The sequence below is a fragment of the Polistes canadensis genome, unplaced genomic scaffold, assembly GCF_001313835.1.
Source record: "Polistes canadensis isolate GaletaPanama2010 unplaced genomic scaffold, ASM131383v1 scaffold_38, whole genome shotgun sequence".
In the NCBI taxonomy this organism is placed as follows: domain Eukaryota; kingdom Metazoa; phylum Arthropoda; class Insecta; order Hymenoptera; family Vespidae; genus Polistes; species Polistes canadensis.
In genome coordinates this window covers 707463-729444 of record NW_014569585.1, presented here as the reverse complement: position 1 = coordinate 729444, position 21982 = coordinate 707463, and the positions used below count along the sequence as shown (strand labels likewise).

The 21982-nt window shown below is 30.0% G+C and overlaps 4 protein-coding genes across 8 annotated transcripts; 2 read left to right on the top strand and 2 right to left on the bottom strand.

The window, feature by feature from the left end:
- Positions 1-503: 503 nt before the first annotated feature.
- On the top strand, positions 504-10019 carry LOC106784676 (neprilysin-11-like). Of its 2 annotated transcripts, XM_014744476.1 has the most exons (17): positions 504-547; positions 2421-2507; positions 4877-4944; positions 5070-5245; positions 5593-5838; positions 6151-6356; positions 6449-6625; positions 7079-7177; positions 7252-7396; positions 7880-8094; positions 8178-8354; positions 8439-8601; positions 8677-8725; positions 8856-8923; positions 9012-9148; positions 9260-9424; positions 9664-10019. In XM_014744476.1, exons 2-17 carry the CDS (start codon positions 2496-2498, stop codon positions 9838-9840), a joined length of 2280 nt encoding a protein of 759 aa, XP_014599962.1. In that variant the 5' UTR covers positions 504-547; positions 2421-2495; the 3' UTR covers positions 9841-10019. The 2 variants fall into 2 exon arrangements, with proteins under 2 accessions (XP_014599962.1, XP_014599961.1); XM_014744475.1 differs by lacking the exons at positions 504-547; positions 2421-2507 and adding an exon at positions 4266-4638.
- On the bottom strand, positions 9828-12777 carry LOC106784677 (ankyrin repeat and KH domain-containing protein mask-like). The gene is made up of 3 exons (XM_014744478.1): positions 12168-12777; positions 11783-11945; positions 9828-11589 (listed from the first exon to the last, which is right to left on the bottom strand). The coding sequence occupies exons 1-3, from the start codon at positions 12465-12467 to the stop codon at positions 10070-10072; spliced, it is 1983 nt and encodes a 660-aa protein (XP_014599964.1). The 5' UTR covers positions 12468-12777; the 3' UTR covers positions 9828-10069.
- Positions 12778-12924: 147 nt separating this feature from the next.
- On the bottom strand, positions 12925-17855 carry LOC106784660 (DNA topoisomerase 3-beta-1). 2 transcript variants are annotated; one of them, XM_014744456.1, is made up of 15 exons: positions 17769-17855; positions 16679-16744; positions 16442-16584; positions 16172-16360; positions 15916-16083; positions 15696-15824; positions 15499-15617; positions 15219-15419; positions 14902-15106; positions 14632-14814; positions 14343-14552; positions 14035-14252; positions 13734-13958; positions 13390-13651; positions 12925-13317 (listed from the first exon to the last, which is right to left on the bottom strand). In XM_014744456.1, the coding sequence occupies exons 3-15, from the start codon at positions 16523-16525 to the stop codon at positions 13111-13113; spliced, it is 2400 nt and encodes a 799-aa protein (XP_014599942.1). In that variant the 5' UTR covers positions 16526-16584; positions 16679-16744; positions 17769-17855; the 3' UTR covers positions 12925-13110. The 2 variants fall into 2 exon arrangements, with proteins under 2 accessions (XP_014599942.1, XP_014599941.1); XM_014744455.1 differs by lacking the exon at positions 17769-17855 and having other exon boundaries at positions 16679-16908.
- On the top strand, positions 16958-21627 carry LOC106784659 (pyruvate dehydrogenase phosphatase regulatory subunit, mitochondrial). 3 transcript variants are annotated; one of them, XM_014744452.1, is made up of 15 exons: positions 16958-17188; positions 17788-17911; positions 18031-18243; positions 18308-18471; positions 18546-18709; positions 18790-18973; positions 19065-19270; positions 19335-19650; positions 19734-19891; positions 20005-20153; positions 20224-20431; positions 20502-20591; positions 20688-20867; positions 20959-21159; positions 21333-21627. In XM_014744452.1, exons 1-15 carry the CDS (start codon positions 17158-17160, stop codon positions 21540-21542), a joined length of 2598 nt encoding a protein of 865 aa, XP_014599938.1. In that variant the 5' UTR covers positions 16958-17157; the 3' UTR covers positions 21543-21627. The 3 variants fall into 3 exon arrangements, with proteins under 3 accessions (XP_014599938.1, XP_014599937.1, XP_014599939.1); XM_014744453.1 differs by lacking the exon at positions 16958-17188 and adding an exon at positions 17633-17717; XM_014744451.1 differs by lacking the exon at positions 16958-17188 and having other exon boundaries at positions 17582-17911.
- The last annotated feature ends 355 nt before the right edge of the window (positions 21628-21982 follow it).

Here is a 21982-nt window from a genome sequence, read left to right as displayed (position 1 = left end):
AGAAGAAAAAGAAACAATGATTTATAGTAGTTTTCCTCGAATAAAGTTGTTAGTTTCGATCAAAATGAGAATCTTAAAGACTATCTTATGTTAGACAGTTGAGTGGGGGAGTAGGATGATTAGACTCGCTTCTTCTCGAGCCGAAACTTCAGTTTGGTTTATCGTCTGTCTCGAGGCGTACACATTCTTCCACGAGGAGGAGCTAACTTGATAGATTATCTAAATCAAACCGCGGGAGAATTTCAAACAAAATTTTTATATCGAATGATACAGTGCAACTATCGGGCAACAAACAATTGCGAAATTAAAAACAATAAATGAGAATAATAATTTGTTTTTTCCCTCTCTTTATACGTTTATGTTCCTAACTCTCGTAATCTCACAATTTTCCTACGATTTAAAATTTTCATTTCAATTGTACGCGGTAATTAATAGTAATCAAAAAAATTCATTCACAAGATTGTTATTAACAAATATTTTGCTATAATAAATTTCATATATTTTTAAACACAAGTGCGTATATTCGAAAAAATAAAAAAGAAATCAGGTGAGTGTTCATCGACATTTAATTTATTTATCATTCATCTTTACATGTATCTTTTATTAATTAATATTGTTTTGATTAATGATCGAAATAAAAGAAGGAATTCTGTTTCTAAAAAAAAAGAACAAAGGATATATTTACTGTTACGTTGGACAATTTCGATTGTAAATCCTTCGATAAATGTTCGAAGATCAAGGCAATAAATGTTAGAATATAATAGATTGTAATGTTGCACGTGCCATCATTGCTTACACGTGATTGATACTTCATTTATTATATCGACTTTTTTTATGATCTCTGAACAACGTGGCGCGACGTACTCTCCGAGATCAAAAACCTCGAGTTCTTTTCTAAATATAAATTAGCATATTTTTACACGCTGTGAGGATACACTTTTAAAAGCCCGAGTTCTTATACAGATTTGTAATGGAAAACATTTGCGCGGGAAGGAAAGTTACTCAGTTTATTTTTAAAAAAAGAACCGACTGTCTTCGTGCGTTTTTCTAATCTTTTCTTGGATCATTTACATTTTAATTATGGTAATACTAACATAAATATTAATATTAATTGATCATTTATATTTTTATTATCCTCACGAAGTAATGAGTAACAAAACAAACGAATAAATCAATTAAAATTACTAATTACATTACAGAAATAACTAAAAATGCTGCAAAAATTAATTAAAATTATTTACAAAATTATTAAAAAGTTATTAAATCAATTAAAAACATAGAAAAATTTTCTTATCTTCTACTTGTTTAAATATTATTTCTATTTTTCTAATTTTCAATCGCTTATACTAATTATATGGCACAGGTTAAACTAAACTACTTTCTTCGGTCCAATGATTTCCGAGTGAAAATCTTGACTATCTTCTCAAGAGAACTAAACATGTTTCTATTTTCACATCTTTTATCCTAATCGTTAGACAATTTTCTCTGTGATTCTTAATCGATTTGATATCAATTCTATTAATAATACAATTGCGTAAATAAAGTTATACCTAATAAAGAAAACATTCTTGAGAGAAACAAAACTAATAATAAGTTGAATAAATAAGAGAAAAAGGAAAAAGAAAAAAAATGATAAAAAATTCAGAAAAAGAAACGGGAGGAAAAAAAGATACTACTAGTTGTAGAAAATGTGAGCTTACACCGCGTGCAGATATAATAACGTAAATTGATCTATCTTCGTAATGTGCCGGTTCTATCGGATATTATACAATACACAATACACTTACATATATGTATGTGTAATATGTTTATCCAATACACAATGACAGACCGGTTTTAACCATTAACGCATTGTTGATCTTTTTCAGGAAAATATATAAGTAATTATAGATTGCATATAAATGATGATATGTTATAGACAACTGATAAACGTTTGTATATATTTCCTTGATGTCGATAACAGATCGATTTAAATATCTAAACAGAATTGATATTATCTTAAATATTAATAAACAAATAATTTCCGCGTAAAAATCGTGCATACAAATATGTGTTTTTTGATTAAGAAGATAATCTTTGTTTCTTGCAATCATTTTAGTCAAAAATTAACACTAAACATAGTGTTCCTTGAGAATTTAATTTGAAGATCATGCTATACGCGTTTATTATACCTCTAATTAGAAAAAAGAGATTGATAAATTAATTCTAAATCAATATGCTTCATGATTGTACAAGATGATCAAGTAGAAACTGGGCGAAGGAGAAACGAAATCATTCGATGTCTGTGACACATTGTTTTTATGTTCTTCTTTCATTCAATGCAAAGAAGCATCACGACGATGAGTATAATCGTCATCATCAAACGATGCATTATTTTTTTTCTTAATAATTCACTTCGTGGTTATTGTTCTTTGTTTCAGAGTTACCAAGCAAGAGCACACGAAACCGCGAGCATTGACGATTACGAAGAGGTGGTTTGTACAGGAGAACGAAAGATGAGATACAAGGTTAGATCTAGTCCTTGCTATCCTTTTTTTTTTCTTCCTCTTCTTCAACTTATTTATTTTTCTTTTCTTGTAATCTTTAATAATTTTTTTTCCTGCTGCAATATTGAATGCTTTAATAGCAGCTGTCCCTGGAGACGATACATTCTCGTTTCTCTTTCTCTCATTGCTTTACCTCCTCATCTTTCTCCTCTTCCCCCTCTTCCTCATCCTTCTTCGCCCCCTCTCGTTTTGTGGATATGATATGTTGGTTGTACCTGCATAAAACATAAGACGTATACTTAAATGTTCGAGATGCAATGCTTTATTTGATCTCTTTGAAATTCAAATCTTAAGCTTTATACGTAGCGTTTTAATAAAATATCAATCAATGCAAGGAGATCCCTTGTAGGAAGTTGTTTGTTTGTTTGTTTTTCCAAAGAGATGATGCGTACGATTCGAAGGATGCATTTGCTTATGCACATGCTTACCTTTCATTGTTACCACGTGTGACTTGAAAATATCAGTGTGAATTATTTACAGAGATTCATTGTGCTCCTAAGACAACGTTTCCTTTTTTTTTCTTTCCTTCTTTTATGTATTATTCAAAGTACATACGTACTAGGTACAAGTTATTTTCAAATGAAGGCCATTTATATGACTCGGTTATCTTACAATGTATATGTAATGAGACTTGTAATTAACGAAAATGTATATTAACAATTGGTAGCAAATAATACCTGTGTTCAATATCTATTTTATGTATTGTCACGATTCTAGTGAAATCAACGATCTCTTAAAAGATAATTAGAGCGTAGAAGAACGTTATTATACCTTTAAAGTTTCCAACTGTTTGAAAAATTAATACTAATGACAAATCAAACACCTGAAATCAATACTAAAACAAATTTGTATTAAATTGTCCTGCTTATTAGAATAATTAATATTTAATAATTACAAAATGTTCTCTATTATATAATATATTATATTATATTATTATTATTATTATTATTATTATTATTATTATTATTATTGTTGTTATATATTAATTATATATAAATGTAATATGTAAAAATATTAATAATTACTAAAATAGTTTGAAAAAAATGATACATCACTTTCGTCATAAACTTCTTATCTATAACAGAATAATTAAATCAAATTAATTTCACTTTACTCAATATTGCATTTAAAAAAATAAGATTAAAAGAAAAAATAATAAAAAAGGAATTTCATTAAACTTCTTCTTCGTATAATTATAAATAAATTGTATAAACAGTTCGTACTTGGATGATTGAAAAGAAGTCAAAGTATCTATAATAAGAATACTATCGTCTTATAATCGTATAAATAGAGTAGATTCGTTGAAAAGGAGAGAAAGAGAGAAAGATATACGTTATCGTTTAGCACGATATTTTTCTTTTGTACACACGATTGGAGCTAAATGAATCGATTAATTACGGTAGTTAAAAGGAGTCATTAAAAATCGTATCAATCGAACAATGACTTTTGACGATATAAATACTCTCGTATTATTATCGACAAATCATTACTTCCCCCTCCTCCTTTATTTTTTTTATTCCATTTATTACAAATAACACCTATCATCATAAATAATTAAATTCATATTTAAACAAATATTGACACCAATATCATTAACGTGTGCATATAATAAAATACAATATGTACCAATATTTATAGATATATATGTGTTTTTGTATATGTGATATTCGTTTATAGTAGGAAGTTATTTTCTCAAAATTATATATCTTTTTGATGCATATTTACGCAACTGCTGTAAACATTTCAGTGATTTCCTTGAAAAATAGGAGAGTGGAAAAGAAGGAGAGGGGGAGGGGGTAATAAGGATACTGTTCATTTAGATGGGCTTTAATAAGAGGAGGATTATTATAGATTGCAGCAGGATGTTAAGAGAGGAGTGTATAATGCTGAGGTAATTCCATTCCGATTCTAGAGCAAGGTGAGACCTTCATTCGTAGACATTCACGTGCCGATGGTTGACACTAAACTAATGTTCGATTAGGTAAACCGATTAGGTTTTGTTACGATTGATCCCTGTGGAAAAAAATGAGTCTATACAACTGAGAAGCCGCAAGGACGAAATTCAATGACTAAATCAGATCTAAATTTATGTGTATGACTTTTTTTTTTACGACCAAATCAGTTTCTAGGATCTTTTGTAATTGTTTTGTATTAAATTTTATTTATATAAATAATACCATCTCTAATCGATTTGTATAAGAATTAATTAACGATAGTTTAAATCGACTTATTTATTAAAAGGTCAATTGGCCTATCGTGTATTTGATGTCAATTGCGAATTATGTTCCCGCAATTTAAATGATTTTTTATTCATTTTGTGTTTTTTATAGGTCAATGACCCCGAAAATAATGGAAGCAGAACGGCCGATGACAGTAACAAACATTCAGAACTTCCATGGTGATTATTACACGAAATGAATTTTTTTGTTTTTGTTTAAATCGAAATGGACAAATATTTTTATCCTAAAATACCGAACAATTGTTTTATTTTATTTAATATCTTATTAACTTTTGACATAACAGGCAATGCAATCATGGAGACGAAAAATCAAGCAAAAAGGAAACGAGGCTCGTGATAGTAGTTGTTTTATTAACGATAACTGTAATTACTCTTGTTATTACCTTAACTTTGCAAATGATCGTATTTTATAAGGAAGAATACAAAGAAATGTGTCAGAGCGAAGAATGCATAAAAACAGGTACTTACAGATGATTAACAAAAATGAATTGTAGTAAAACTAATGAAAATATTTTACTTAATTCACGATCTCTCGATTTATCGATCAACGATTTGTTACAATTCCGAATGATTTAGCTTCCAAGTAGTCTTCTCGTTTTACGAAATTATTAGATAACACACATTGACCTCAAACTCGTTATTATCTGCACTTTTTGACTTATCAACGCTGTCATTTATTCTTTAAACGTTCATTGAACGTTCCAAATATCAAATAAGATGACAGTTTGATTTGGACCAACATTTCCGCGTTAGATATCATCAGAAGTTTTATTTGTTTGTTTCTTTAGATAATTTCTTTTTTTTCAGCTGCTAGAGTATTAGGATCAATGAACAAATCCATAGACCCTTGCGATGATTTCTATAAATTTGCATGCGATGGTTGGGTAGCTAAACATCCAATACCCCAAAGCCAAGTATCCTGGGATCAATTAAGTCTTCTTCGTGAATATCTTCTACAAGATTTAAGAATTTTGTTAGAAATGCCTGACAAGGATGACGATCTAAGGCCCATTAAATTAGCTCGTGCTCTTTACAAAACTTGTATGGACACCGGTAAATTTAATCGTTCAATTACAAATCTATTAAATATACAAAAATAAATTACATCTAACTCTTACATTATTCATAATCATTTTTATACTATTATGAATTTTACTTCCGCAATTATTATTTATATGCTAATGATGAAAGAATAAATTATTATATCACGTAACGGTATTTATGATAGGTGATCAAGTATGATAATAGAAACGATTGATAAAAACATCTAAATGGAATTTATCTTATACACATTTTTGTATAAATGAAAGATTAATTTATTCTTATAAAAAATATGTTAATTTTTTTTTTTTTTTCAATTTGTAGCGAGCATCGAGACCTTGGGATTAGAACCGATATTCCATGTATTAAAACAAATAGGATTACCAACCGATCCACCATTACAAATTAAAATATCTCCCCTCGATTTGTCCCAAATAGCTGGTGCGACTCGTAGAATTTTAGGTTTAAATCTGTTGGTCAATTTTTATATTAGCGAGGATATTCGAGATACGACGAAGAATCGAATGATGGTAAGATTATATTATTGTATTTTTAAACTTGCCCAGAGAAATTTTTTCTTAAAATAACTCGATTATATTATTTGATTATTATTATGCGGTAGACGGAACAAGTATCTCCAGCTTTTAGTGAACGATATCTCCTGGATCCTCAACGTTTTCAATCTGAATTAGGAGAATATAAAAAATATATCAAAGCCATGTTGGAATTAGCTGGAGCTGGAAATAGAAGCACAAGTTTTGCCAATGAAATTTTAGAATTTAGTACGAAAATTGCCAAGGTACAATCTGTTATCCACATGAATGAATTGAAAATAGTTTGGAGCTTAACATAGAAACAATTATTTTATATTTTTTGTTATAATCTCAAAACTTTTCAACCCACTCTCGTAATCAGTGGCGGATCAAGTTAAATGGGAACTGGCTCCCAATGGTAAAAATTTCGAGACTCTCAAACTCAAGTTAGACAAAATATATATATTATATATATATATTTTATATATTCATATATAAAAAAGAAAAGTAATCAAAAATTTCATACCATAACACATGAATTAAATTTATTTAAAAAAAAATGTAATTTTCCTTAAACCCTAATAAAAAGAAATTTTAAGACCTCGTGGCTCCTTTGGAGCTCTTTAGTAGTCCGTTTACTGCTTAATCTGCCACTGCTCGTAATACTTTAAACAAAGATGATTTTGTTTATATAGATCAATCATTATCTCTTTGCATAGATCATGGATACACCAGAACAAAGACGTAGCGTACATCATCTTTTTCATGACGTTACAATCGATACATTACAAGAGCTGACTGATCTTCGTGTACAACAGGTAATACACATCTATTACATGTTAACGAAAAAATCATTACAAATGTGCATAGAAATGATAAGAAAGATTTTTAGTGGAACTGGACGAAATATCTGGAAAATGTATTTGATAATACAAACGTGACCATAAACACAGGAATTGATAGAGTCATAGTAATGGATCTACACTATTTACAGAAATTGCCCCAACTACTTGCAATTACTCCACCCGCTACGATAGGTATACTTATCTTCTCCATCACTGTTAAGCTAACTACGCTTGTCTCAACACTTTAATATTCATTCGCTTATCTATCATATACTATTACTTTAATATTCAGCACAAATGTCTCTATCACAAATTAGATACGTGTAACAGTATATAGGTCAAGTATTTTTCAAATAAATCTTTTGAAAGGATTATTCAACAAAGTTTCATTGTTGAATTGTGAAAAAAGGATTGTTGTTTCAAATACTAGTTTGCTAACGTTTATTTCTTATCATTGAAAAAAAGACAAAAGTAAATAATGAAAAATCGTGAAGTTAAAAGAACGTATTCTCATAATCTAATGAGGGCAGAAAAGAGCAAAAGGTTATCATCCAACTGCTTTTACTCATAACATTTAGTGACATTGTTTTCAATTACTCGTTCATTTTAGTCCTACTATCCATTCGATCTTTGAAAAAATTTTTTTAACCGAAAACTATTCGTGTATTATTTAAGCACGTTTTATTTGGTGGAGCGTATATTCAGCGATTACTCCACTCACATTACAAAAGTTTCGTGACCTTGGATTCCAATTTTCTCAAAAAGTATTTGGGCTTAAAGAAAAAACACCCAGGTGGAAAGGTTGTACAGGAAATGTTAATGCTAATTTTGGAATGGCTCTAAGTTACGTTTACGCTCAAAAACATTTTAATGATCAGGAAAGGGAAAAAGTAAGTGAACTGTTTTTTTCTTTTATTATTAAATCAAATGATTATTTTAGATAATTGGATAATAATTACAATGATAACTTTAGGCTTTGGAAATGTTGATGGATATTAGAACAGCATTCGATGCAATGGTTAAAGAATTAGATTGGATGGATGCAGACACCAGATTACGTGCTCACAAAAAATTATACGCGATGAGACCGTTCGTTGGTTTTCCTAAATGGATTACAAATCCAGAAAAATTAAATAAATTTTATGAAGGTGTAAGTTCAATTTATTTTTATCTTAATTTAAGGTAAACAAAAAGTATTTATTACTAATTATCCATCGAACGATTACTGTTGTAGGCCGAAGTAATGGAAGGAAAATTGTTTGAAACTTTTTTACAATTAACGGACGTAGGTGTTAAGAAAAATTTAAATAGCTTACGAGAAAAACCTGACAAAGATCGATGGATATCAACTGGGACTACTGTTAATGCATTTTACAGTGCTATTTTAAATTCAGTCAGTAAGTATATTAATGCTAAAAAAATGAATAATTAATAATTAATTAATTATTTAATGTAATGGATATATTTTTCAGCATTTCCAGCGGGCATTTTGCATCCACCATTCTATGGAAATGGAATAGAGTAAGCGTGTTGTAATTAAATCTATCGTTTGTATTTTCAAATACATTAGAAATATAATTTTATCTTATGTTAAATAAAAAAAAAAACAAGCGTTAGCGTAATCAAAAATAATAAACGTTTTTTTATATAGATCGATAAACTATGGTGCAATGGGTGCGATTATGGGTCATGAACTTACTCATGGTTTTGATGATCAAGGTACAATTGATGTCACGAATACATTGATTTATAGTAATCGACAAAAATTACACGAATTTGATTTGTCTTTTCTTTTTTTTTATGTCAGGTCGCAGATACGACGAAAACGGCAATCTCAGGCAATGGTGGAGCGACGAGACATTGCAACATTATCATGAGAAAGTTGAATGTATCATCAAACAGTATAGTAGTTATCATCTTCCTGAGCTGGGTAACAATTTTACAGTGAGTAAGATTCTCGTTGAAAATATACCAAAACAAAACGTGCCAAGGCACATACATTGGCTAATTTACTAAGGACAAATCGCTAATAATATTTTTTCTTTTTGTTTTCAGGTAAATGGCATTACAACTCAGGGTGAAAATATTGCTGACAATGGTGGAATAAGAGAAGCTTATAGAGCATATCAAAAATTAAAAGCACGCAATTCACATCAGCAAGCTTTGCCTGGCCTTTCTGAATATACTCATGACCAATTGTTCTTCTTAGGATTTGCACAAGTAAATATTTCATTGGAATTCATTTTATTTTTCATTTAAATCTTAATGACAACGTTTTTATTACACATTCATTGCCATTTATTTTGTAATAGAAAATTTTGCAACTATTATCATCAGTTTGATGAAATAGTATAGATTCGTTTCTAATTAAACAATTATTTACTAAATCATTAGTACAAATAAAATATTTTTTTTTATCATTATCGTTGAAATGAATAACATAAACTTGTTTTTTTCAGGTTTGGTGTGGAAATTATACGAATGGAGCATTAAAATCTAAGCTAATAGAAGGTGTTCATGCACCAAATCATTACAGAGTAATCGGAACGTTGTCAAATAATGCTGAATTTGCTAAAGCATGGAAATGTTCTACGAACAGTCGTATGAATCCAAAACATAAATGTATTTTGTGGTAAATTGTTTTTTATTTAACTCAATTAGAAGATATATTTGTAAGTTTGTAACAGAGTTTGATGAAAGAGAAGCATCGAATTGTATTTATTTGCGGAATTTATTATACTAGATATTTATATAGACTGATAGGAGCTAGCAAATAATTTATTATTACTCTTATATATAATAATCTGCGAATCTGATTTTAGCGACTGTAAATATCGTACAAAAAAATAAGTTAACTTCCACAAGTTACTGCTTTTTTTTTTTCATCTTATTCGACGATACAAGATGTCCGTCTTCTATCGTTTTTCTTTTTTTACTAACTTTTTTATTTTTCTCTTCTACCTTCAACGACTCAGTTTTCCATTTCTCCCGTTTCTTAACAGATTCTGTATCTTTTTTTGTGATATTTTTTGACGGTATAGGGCGATTTTCCTCTTCTATTTTTTTACTTATTTTTTTACTTACTTTCTTACTTCTTTCTTCTAACCAATTTTGCTTCTTATTTTTTTGAATTTTACTATCAGATTCTGTTTCCGTCTTAATAGTCTTTTTTCTCTTTTTGAAAGACGTCTTAGTAACATTTTGCTCAGTTTCTTCTATTTTTCTTTTCTTAATATGTACATCCTTTTTCTTCTTATTACTATTACTATTACTATTACTATTACTATTACTATTACTATTACTATTACTATTATTATTTCTATCTTCATTTAAAGTTTTCTTCTTTGGCGAAGGAGAAAAATTTTCTACAGAGTCAATACTTCGTTTATTCCGTTGATTATTTTTACTTAATTGTCCATTTGTATTTAATTTTCCCGATGAATTAGCATCTGCTTCTATCCATTCTGCACTTGTTGAATTATTCTTTGACGTTGTGCTTAGATTAATATTAGAATTACCAATAGATGTAACTTCCCAATGATCGTCATCATCATCGTCACTATCATTATCATCATCATCATCATTATCATTATTAGCATCATCATTATCATCTTCTATAATAACTTCCTGTTGTAATCTAAATTTATTTTTGTTTTTTACTTTCTCTTCAACTTTAAAATCTGTTTCTTTTTTATAAACTACATTTTGATACAACGCTGCAAGTGTAAGACAGGTAATTCTAGCATCACAATTAATACTCTGTAACATATCGACCTTATTTCTGGTAAATCTCCAAAGTTTAATTTCCCCATTACTAGAAGCAGTTACCAACAAATCGTCTTTGTACGCCATACATTTAATTCTAATATCGTGCGCTAATATATTTAAAGTATAAGCTAATTTTTCAAGATCATAAAATTTAATATGACCATTTTCTAAACCAATAACAATCAAGTCATCTTTTAAAAATTCGACGCATACCACTTTAGAATCTAATTGTACTTCCTGGTCGATACCTGCATATTGTACTGAGAATATGTCAATTTGTTGATTAGCTGCCAGAAGATATTTTTCACCGTTTGGACTCCACTTTAAAACTATGATGTCTTTAGCATCAGATTTTAAACGTGGTACCAAATTTGTAGCATATGCTTGTCTTCCTTTAACTAAGTTCCATGTTCTAAGAATACCATCTGCTCCTGTCGATAAAGCTAATTTCCCTGTTGGATGTATAGCTAAAGTATGAACAGATAAACCTTTATGTGGTTTCATCCAATGTTTCTGCATTTGCCAATTTCCGCATCTAACAGCAGCTATTGTTCCATCCTTGCTACAGGAAAATAGATGTGATGCTTCTGGTGTAAAAGTAACATGATTAACAGTATCTACAAACGGAAAGTAATAAAAACTTTAATAAAATAAATGATTAACGAATAGAGAAAGAGAGAGGAAGAGAGAGAGAGAGAGAGAGAGAGAGAGAGAGAGAGAGAGAGAGAGAGAGAGAGAGAGAGAGAGAGAGANAGAGAGAGAGAGAGAGAAAAAGAGAGAGAGAGAGAGAGAGGAAATACAATTGCGTACCATTATGATGCATCAATTTGCCAGATTCTATTCTATTGCGCAAATCATATAAACAGATTGTTTCATCTGCGCCTGCTGACGCTAAATAATAATTATTGCTAGCAACACTTCTTATGCTACCCAAATGACTATGCGTAGCAAAACTTTTCTCAAGTTTATATTCCTGAAACAATATTTTCAAAATATAATTAATCAATCATTGTATTAAAGGACGAAGAGTATTAAATATGGAAGCTATTATCTTTAAATAAAAAGGTAAATTTATTACTCGTAAACAAGTTATATTAAAATAAATAAAATATAACATCAAAACATTCCCGGTAAACCGGCTTCAAGAATAGCATCCATAACCTATAAATATTTGTTTAGAAAGTTCATTACTTACATTAACGATATTGGTGAATTTATATCCAAGTAAATACTGCTCATAAGTACCTACTATAATTTCAAAAAAATTCGGCGTGTTTAAATTAATCTGCATGATGATTATTTTGAAGATACAATTTATTTTAATGAAACCATTTGATCTACACGTGCGAACACAATGGGTGCGTTCCACTAAGCGCTCACAACGATCAAAATGCTCCTTTAGTCGTTCCACATAACGACCGCGGTCGTGTGGTCGCGGCGAAACGTCACTCATGACGTCATTACTAACGCTCACGCGAAGCCCACAACGACCCATCTGAAAACGTGGGTTGTAGTGAGCGTTGAGAAAATTAGCGGTTTTTTCGAAACTGACAACAATAAAAATGGCGACCGTGAAACTGACATGAAGGATTACAGATTAAATCTTAACCTCTTTAATCTTTTACTTTCTTTTCACTACCTCGCCATTTGTATTATTACCTCCACGCTCAAAACGCACCATAGTCCATTCCACTTGAATTTACGACAGTAACGCTCGTAGGTAAGTGGAACGGGAAAAACTGTGGTCGTGAGCGTGATCGTTGTGAGCGCTTAGTGGAACGCACCCACAATGCGTCTGATACTACGTGTTTCAAAATACTTTGAATTTTTCTAGAAAAGTAATAAATTTTAGTTTCTCTCTATCACGCTTTGATATAAAAATTATTTATTAAAATAAATATTAATATAGATGGTTTTAGGTTATACTTATGCTATTTAAATTTAGCATAAAATTTCTCTTTCGACTTTTATTTAATAATTTTTCCAAAAACTGATTGTTCACAAAAATGACTTGAAAATTTAATCACTGATTCTGCAATACATATGCAGAATTTTGGCAATGTATTCATTTGCAATGTTCATTCAATATGGAAGGAGTTCATAGTGTTTACATAGATAGACATTATTTTCAAACTTTGTTAAACAAAATATGCTGCCAGTTGAGCCATTTTATCCTTAGGAGGACGTGGTTTGCCACGGCTACGACCTTTTGCATGCCCTCGTCCATGAGTTGCAACTGGTTTGGATGCTACCGCCCTATGTTTTTCAACAAGTGCTCTGAATGCCGGAGTACAGAAAATACACCCAGAAGTTTCGGTTGCTTCATCTGGTAATTTACTTTTATCCTAAAATATGTAATAATTATATAAGTAAGGTTGAAGATGTTATTATTTAAAATATGAATAATTAATAATCACCTGTTTATATTCCACATTAAGCAATTGTGCCCCGCAATCGCATACATCAGAATCTACCGTTATTTTATGAGCATTTTCAAATAAATGAATAATAACATCACAACGATTACACCCAACTTTCCATTTGGGTGCTGCTGAGGGATCAAGAACAAGAATTCCTGTATCGCATTCTAAACAACTGGATACTCCGTTAGAGTTTAAACCATGGGGACATGTCGGATGTGTACATAAATTACATCCACTCATACCTTTCTTCATATCTCTGAAATTTCCAAATATAATATTTAAATTTTATATATATATATCATTTTCCGAATTAAAATTTATATTTTGTATTTATTTACCTGAATGGTGGATTGTTATAGCAATATGGACAAAATGTATAACTCTTGCCTCTTGCACCAGTTGACCAAGACAATAATTCAAAGTCATCCAGTGGACACTTTAATTCTTTATAAATACGTATATTTCCATTTTGAGGTAGATTATACGTTTCGTTACAGTGCGCGCAATGCATTCTCGATGGTTTGGTTTGTATATACTTCATATAGCGTCGACACTTACCACATCTATATGATTAACAAGACTTTACACATTAACAAAACTTCCAAAGTTAAATTAAACAAATAAAATCGTACGTTATACCTTGAGTGTGCTTTGCCAGAAGCTGAAAGAGGAGAAAAGGAGACTTCGAATAACTGATCCATGGCTTCGATACTTTCAACGAAGTAATGAAACTTTTGTCTAAATATTTCAACAGTATGTTGTAAAACAGCATGAAAGTCTGCACGACCCTGTGCTATTAAATTCAATTGTTCTTCTACCGCAGATCTCATAGTTGGTAAAACTAATTCTGGATCTATCTGAAAAATGTACGAATAATTATAAATACAAATATAATAAATACATTCTACTAATTTAATTGTATAAACATAAATAATATTAAGAAATACCTTTTGATATCCATGAACTAAAACTATACCTAACGAAGTAGGTACTAGTTTTCTTCCGGGAGCAATAGTAACATAATTTCTCATACAAATATTGTTTATATGCACTGGAATAGAAGCATCTGTTCCAATACCATGCTTTTCCATGAGAGATATTAATTCTGCTTCTGTTAAATAATCTGGGGGTTGAGTATAAAGTTCAACTAATTTGGCCTGTATATAATAAAACATTTTCTTTATAACATATTATGAAAAAATATCAAAATAAAATTTAATAAATAATATAATGAACCTCTTGAATATCAACTTTTTCTCCAAATGAAATCTTTGGTAGCGTATCGTTGGTTCCAAATGATTGCCAAGTAAGAATACTAGTATATCCAGGATCTAGTAATGTACGACCAGTTGCAGTAAATATTTCCATACCTACTTTAAATTTAATTACTGTGCTTAAATATTTGCAATCTCGTGCCACCTATTATTTCAAATTTATTATATATATAAATATATAAAAATATAATAAATTCTATTATATTTTACAGTTTCAATAGTTCTTACTTACAGTTGCAATAACATGTCGAGTTATATAGTCATATAATCTCCATGCATCACCATCTAGTTCATTTCTTGTAGCGTATTTCATAGGAGTGATAGGTGGATGATCTCCAACATCGACACCTTTTCTAGGTTCATTAATTCCCCTTTCAAGTATTTGTTGCACTTGTTCTCCCCATTCTGGATCATACCGTTGTTTCAATAATACTCCCCTAAGAATAATAAGATTGTAAAAAATAAGAAGCACGAAATATAGAAACAAATATAACACGTAACTTTACACTTTAATTCATATTAATTAATATACTTTTTTATCGTACTTACACTAAGTCAAAATTTTCAGGATAAGACGTAGTTTCTGTTCTAGGATAACTGATGTATCCTTGAGTATATAAACGTTCAGCAATTTGCATAGCATGATGAGGTCCCATTCCCAAACCAGAACTGGCTACTCTCATCAGTTCTATCGTATTTAAAGCTATAGGACGTGGTTTTGTTTTTTCTGTACTTTGCACACTTACTACGCTGAATATCATATGTAGAAATATTTTCTTCTTTATATACTATATCTTTTATATATGTCATATATTTATAAAATACTCACGTTGCGTAGGTATACTCTTTAACGTAATTTAAAAACATATTAGCCACTTCTTTATCGAAAGATCTTATACGACTCCAAGTCAAAGCAATGTCCTGTCCTTCCGGTGATTTAATTGTAAGCTAAAAAATATTTAAATTCACATTAAAATTATATTTGTATCTATATTATTATAAAAAAATGATTAAAGAAATAAATACCTGAAGAACCCAATATGGATCAGGCTTAAAAGTCTGAATTTCATCATGCCTTTGTACGCAAAATCCTAAAGTCGGTGTTTGACAGGGACCATAGGAAATAAGCGAAACATCTAAGTCACCATATTTTCCCTGAAATAAGTTAAAAATCGTATCAGATAATTTGATTTCCTTTTTCATATAGAAATAAAAAAATGATATAAATGATACATCAGAGTTATACCTGAAAAAATTTAGTTTGAAATCTGGTAAATGCACAACCAATCCGCAAATCGAGTTCTTGGCGTGCATCCACGCTTTTAGCTTCATTTTCATTAGGTTTAATGAGATTAGCAAAAGCATTTTTGATATCTTTGTTAGTAATCGCAGAAAATTTAGCACGCCAAATGTCCTATTAAATTGATGAACATAATTAATTTAAGAAAAACGACTTTTAAATATAAAAAAGAAACAAAATATTAAGAATATCATTGGATTACATTTGGAGATAGTTTTTTAACTTTTTGTATCGCATGGATTACTTCAAAACAAATATTTTCACCTTCCTTGTCGCAATCCAACCATAATATTAAATAATCACAATAAGCGCCTTGCTTAGCAAGAAAATATGGAATTGCGAGTTTAGGTGCGGCTTCCTTTTTTTCTGTAGGACACGAGAATAATTCTACCTAAAAAATTGCTATTGTCTATAAAAATAATACAATTGACAATATATATATGACATAATAAAATTGATCAAAAACACACACAGGATCAACTTTATCCCAGTTATTATATTTGCCAATAAAATCTAAGGTCATAACGTGCCCACAAACCGATGTCATTTTGAACATTACTGTTTCTGTTCGGAACTCCCCTATCCATTCGTGTACCGAACATGATTTATTGGGAGCTAAAAAAAATACAATTGTTTAAATATACAATATAAACAAATAGATAAATAGAAATTATCTAAGATAAATTATAATGTGTAAATATTTAATTACCTTTTTTTGACGTACATCGACCATTACTAAGAATAAAAGCAAGAGAAGCTGCCAAAGATGGCTTCTCTGCAACCATTAATGCACACTTCATATTTATTAAACTTTAAATAATAACCACTTTGCACATAGCTTGTTAAAGCCTTTTACAAATCTTTCAAACCTTCAATATCTTAATATTAATTTACTAAAAAATAATTAATTAATTATTCGATATTCTAACTATCATTTCTTTAGATTTCAACGTGAAAAATTCTAATAATTGAATTAATTTTTTTCTAATATCACCACTTTCAATCTTTCATTAATTTATCATAATAATGAAGAATAATTCAGATTCGTTAATTCTCACATTAAAAAAGTTTGAACCTTTATGTCACAGACTAAAATAATTTATATTCTCCACGTTATTAGTAATAATAATCATGATGCATATAACAATAGCGTTAACTACTGTGTTTACTCTGAATCCACCATTATAGATGTCGCAAATATCTGTTCGATTAAAGCGTGGTATATTTAAATCGCTTATAAGATATGCAAATATTAATGACTCTACATATATACGTAAAAGAATACTGCAATGTATACAATTCATAGCCATATGATAAAGAAGAGAACTTATCAGCATTTTTGTAAACTAAATCTTTCATTATTTTAACCTTAAGTGAAACTTTTGAACTACGTAGTGTTTGAATCATTATAAGTTTTGATCATGTGTGCCCATTATACATATATATTTCTGATTTACTATATTTACAAATATGATGTTTTATTCCAGAATGATAATTAATTGAATGCACTGTTTAATGAATCTCTATTGTTGTAAAAAATGAAGAACAGAGTGCCACATAAGTTATAATATTTTTTTATTTATCTATGAAATAACATAATTTGATTTATTTTTTACGCATTCATTTACGAATGAAATAAGAATCGAAAAAACTAGAAAATAAACCGACATTAATATTTTTCCTATCAATAAAAGATGTGGCAACGCTCGAGAAATGTTTATAACAAACTAATGACAAAACAAAGAAAGGTTATCTTATTCAACCAAAAGCAAGTAAAATATACTTCTAAATCTACTTACTCAACAATTACAAATTCAGATGATTCTCCTCCGAAAGAAGCACAAGTGGTTATTTGTGGTGGTGGTGTTATGGGAGGCGCAGTTGCTTATCATTTGTCACTTATGGGATTGGGATCTGAAACCATTCTTGTAGAAAGCGGCAGGTATTGCATTACTCTTGCAATTAAATATTATAAATATTATTTTATGGCGGTACCCCTTGTTTTTCAACTAAATGATTATACTTTCATTGAATTATTCTAATTCTCTTTATATCTTAAAGATTAGGAGGTGGTACAACATGGCATGCATCTGGTCTAGTTGGTGCTTTCAAACCAAGTTTAGCGCAGGTGAAATTGGCTCAAGATAGTATAGCGTTATATAAACATTTAGAAGGGAAAGGTCTTTCTACCGGTTGGAAACAATGTGGTAGTCTTTCTTTGGCGCGTACGAGAGACCGTATGACTGCATTTAGACGAATGAAGGCTCAATCTGTGTAAGAATTTAAAACAGACATAATACAATTATTTTTATGTACAATGCTCTAACTTATTTTACAGGTCACGAGATATCGAATGTTATTTGATTTCACCAGAAGAAGTCAAGCAATTGTGTCCATTATTACGCATAGATGATCTCATTGGTGGATTATGGATTCCTGGTGACGGAGTAGGTGATCCATATCAAATATGTTTATCATTGATTAAAGAAGCTAAAAGTAAAGGTAATCATTTTTTTTTCATAATTATAATGAACATATTATAAAATCTGTTTATTATACATGTCATTGTTTATTAGGTCTTAGAGTTTATGAAAATTGCAAAGTTACTAAGATCATTAATCAAGATAATCGTATTGAATCAGTTGAAACCACACATGGAACAATAAAATGTTCACATTTTGTTAATTGTGCTGGATTTTGGGCACGCAATGTAGGAAAACTTAGTGAACCATATGTAAAGGTTGTATTACATTTCTTTTTTTTTTATTATATTATTTAATAAGGATTGTGAGTTATATTTTTAAATCTAATTATTATAAGGTTCCACTTCATCCGGTGGAGCATTATTATCTGCATACAAAACCTGTTAATGGTTTAGATCCTATGACACCAGTAATACGTGACTTAGATGGTTACATCTACTTCAGGGAAAACAATGGTCGTATATTAGCAGGTGGATTTGAACCAGTTGCAAAACCAGCATTCGAAGATGGGTCGATACCTGGTTAGATATAGATGTAAATCTGTCTTGTAGATTATCATTTATTGTTTGTAAATAAGTGTTTTTAATAGATATCATTTTGATTTGCTTTTAGAGAATACTAACGAGAGATTTCTGCCTGAAGATTGGGATCATTTTCATATTTTATTAGAACAAATGCTTCACAGAATCCCAAGTTTAGGAAATGTAATATTGGAAAAATTATGTAATGGTCCTGAAGCATTTTCTCCGGATTGTAAATGGATTGTCGGAGAAGCTCCAGAAATACGTAATTATTATGTAGCTGCTGGCATGAAGACTGTAAGTAAATACTTAGACATTTATTATTCACTCTGAAATGATTGTAAATATAATTTTTCATTAGGTTGGTATATCAGCTGCTGGTGGAGTTGGTCGTGCTACTGCTGAATTAATAGTCAATGGATCAACTTCGTTAGACATGTATGAATTAGACGTTTCACGTTTTCTTGGTTTACACAATAATCGTAAATTTTTACGTGATCGAGTAAGGGAAGTACCTGGAATGCATTATGCGTTGCAATATCCTCATCACGAATTTAAAACTGGAAGAAATTTAAGAATGTCACCAATTTATCCTAAGCTCAAAGAAGCTGGTGCTGTTTTCGGTCAAGTGATGGGATACGAACGACCATCCTGGTTTCAACCTCTCAATGAAAATGGTAACATTATTATATTTAAATATAAGTGTATATTAATTAAAATAAAATATTATATATATACTAACTATAATATTTGATTATAGATTTAGATTCGACCGATATATTCCAGAAATGTAAACTGGCATATACGAATACATTTAGCAAACCACCATGGTTCGAACGTGTCAGTTTGGAGTATGCAACTTGTCGAGAATCAATCGGGCTCAGCGACTATTCATCTTTTACTAAAATCGACTTATGGGTACTTATTATCTTAAGATTACTTATATTAAAGACAATTATTCTCTAAGATATGTAATACATTGTTACACAATATTTAACTTACTCGTATTTATTTCTTAAAAATGTTCTTAGTCTAATGGCATGGAGGTAGTAGATTTATTGCAATATTTATGTTCAAACGACGTTGATGTAGCTGTGGGCAGTATCATCCACACTGGAATGCAAAATTATCGTGGTGGTTATGAAAATGATTGCAGCTTAGCACGTATTGCACCAAATCAGTAAGTATATTTTATACAATTTATATTACTCAAAATTAATGCAATACTGCTTATTATTATTATATTTCAGCTATATGATGATTGCACCGACTATCCAACAAACACGATGTAAGTACTGGATTAGTAGGCATTTACCATCAGACGGCTCTGTTGCTGTATCTGATGTAACATCGGCGTACACTGCTATTTGTATCATGGGACCTGCTACAAGACAATTGTTGAGTGAATTGACTGACACTGATCTGAATCCTAAGAATTTCCCATTTTTTACATTCAAAGTATAATATTTTTAATAAATCTATTATTTCTTTATCATTCTTTTTACTAAGAACTTTCTATATTTTATAGGAGTTAGACGTCGGCCTTGCTAATGGAATTCGTACAATGAACTTAACACATACTGGAGAATTAGGCTACGTTTTGTATATACCAAACGAAGTAAATGAGAAATTTTTGTTGATTCGAATACATCAATTGAACTTATTATACTAAACTTAGAATTAGTCATATAAATTGCTGTATATTTATTTTTAGTTTGCCCTACACGTTTACACGAGATTAATAGAAGCCGGTGAAAAATATGGAATAAAACATGCCGGTTATTATGCGACACGAGCGTTAAGAGTTGAAAAATTTTACGCGTTTTGGGGTCAAGATTTAGATACTTTTACTACTCCTCTTGAATGTGGTCGTGCATGGAGAGTGAAATTTGATGTAAGTAATAGCAGTACGAGATATCTTTGACTATTCTCCACATTTACATATATTCTAATTTAACAATTTTTTTTTATGTTATTTTCGATAGAAAGGAGTTAATTTCATAGGGAGAGATGCACTTTTGAAACAACGCGAAGAAGGAGTTAAACGTAAATACGTTCAATTATTGTTGAATGATCATGATCTTGAATTTGATACATGGTGTTGGGGTGGCGAACCGATATATCGAAATGGAAAATATTGTGGTATGACAACTACTACGGGTTACGGTTTTACATTTAGAAAACAGGTAACAATTTATCCTCCCAATTATTAGCTTAAAAATTTTTTTTATCCAATTCAATCATTTATCGAATAAATGTAAACGTAATGAAATTTGATATTAGTACATTAGGTGCGAATAGTGAATATTATTTAAACTTTATCATTTCATTTCTATCTAAAACATAATTTGTACTATAGGTTTGTCTTGGATTTGTACAAAACTTTGATTCAAAAGGTCAGCCACAAGAAGTAACAAACGAATACATATTGTCAGGAGATTACGAAGTGGATGTTGCAGGAATAAAGTTTCACGCAAAATGCCACTTGCACAGTCCAAATTTACCGACTAAGTTTCCTGATAAGGAAAGAGACGCGTATCACGCGACGCGTGATCATCAAACTTTGTAATTTCTTGTAAGCGTAAGCCTTCGATTTTCTGTACAAACAATGTATGTAGAAAGTTTAATAAATTATTTAATAAGTCTCATATTCACATAAATCGCTACATCAAAAAACTTCTTTTTATAAATCGTATTATATGCATGTATGTATGTATATATATAAAGAAGAGGAACACGCGCAACATTAAATACATTTGTGTTTCTCCATTAGTTAATTAGTTAGTTTTTTTTGTATGCATTTCATAACTACAATTCTTACAAAACTACACCAAAAGTAAATAATAATAATTTTTTAGTTAACTACATCTTATTTCACAGAGTTCCAAATGCATTGTAAAACATCTGGCTGATAATTATAATAATGATAATAATAATAATAATAATTACTCAATAAACATATTCGCGACTGATTATAATCCTTAAATGTCGAATTAATATATATATATA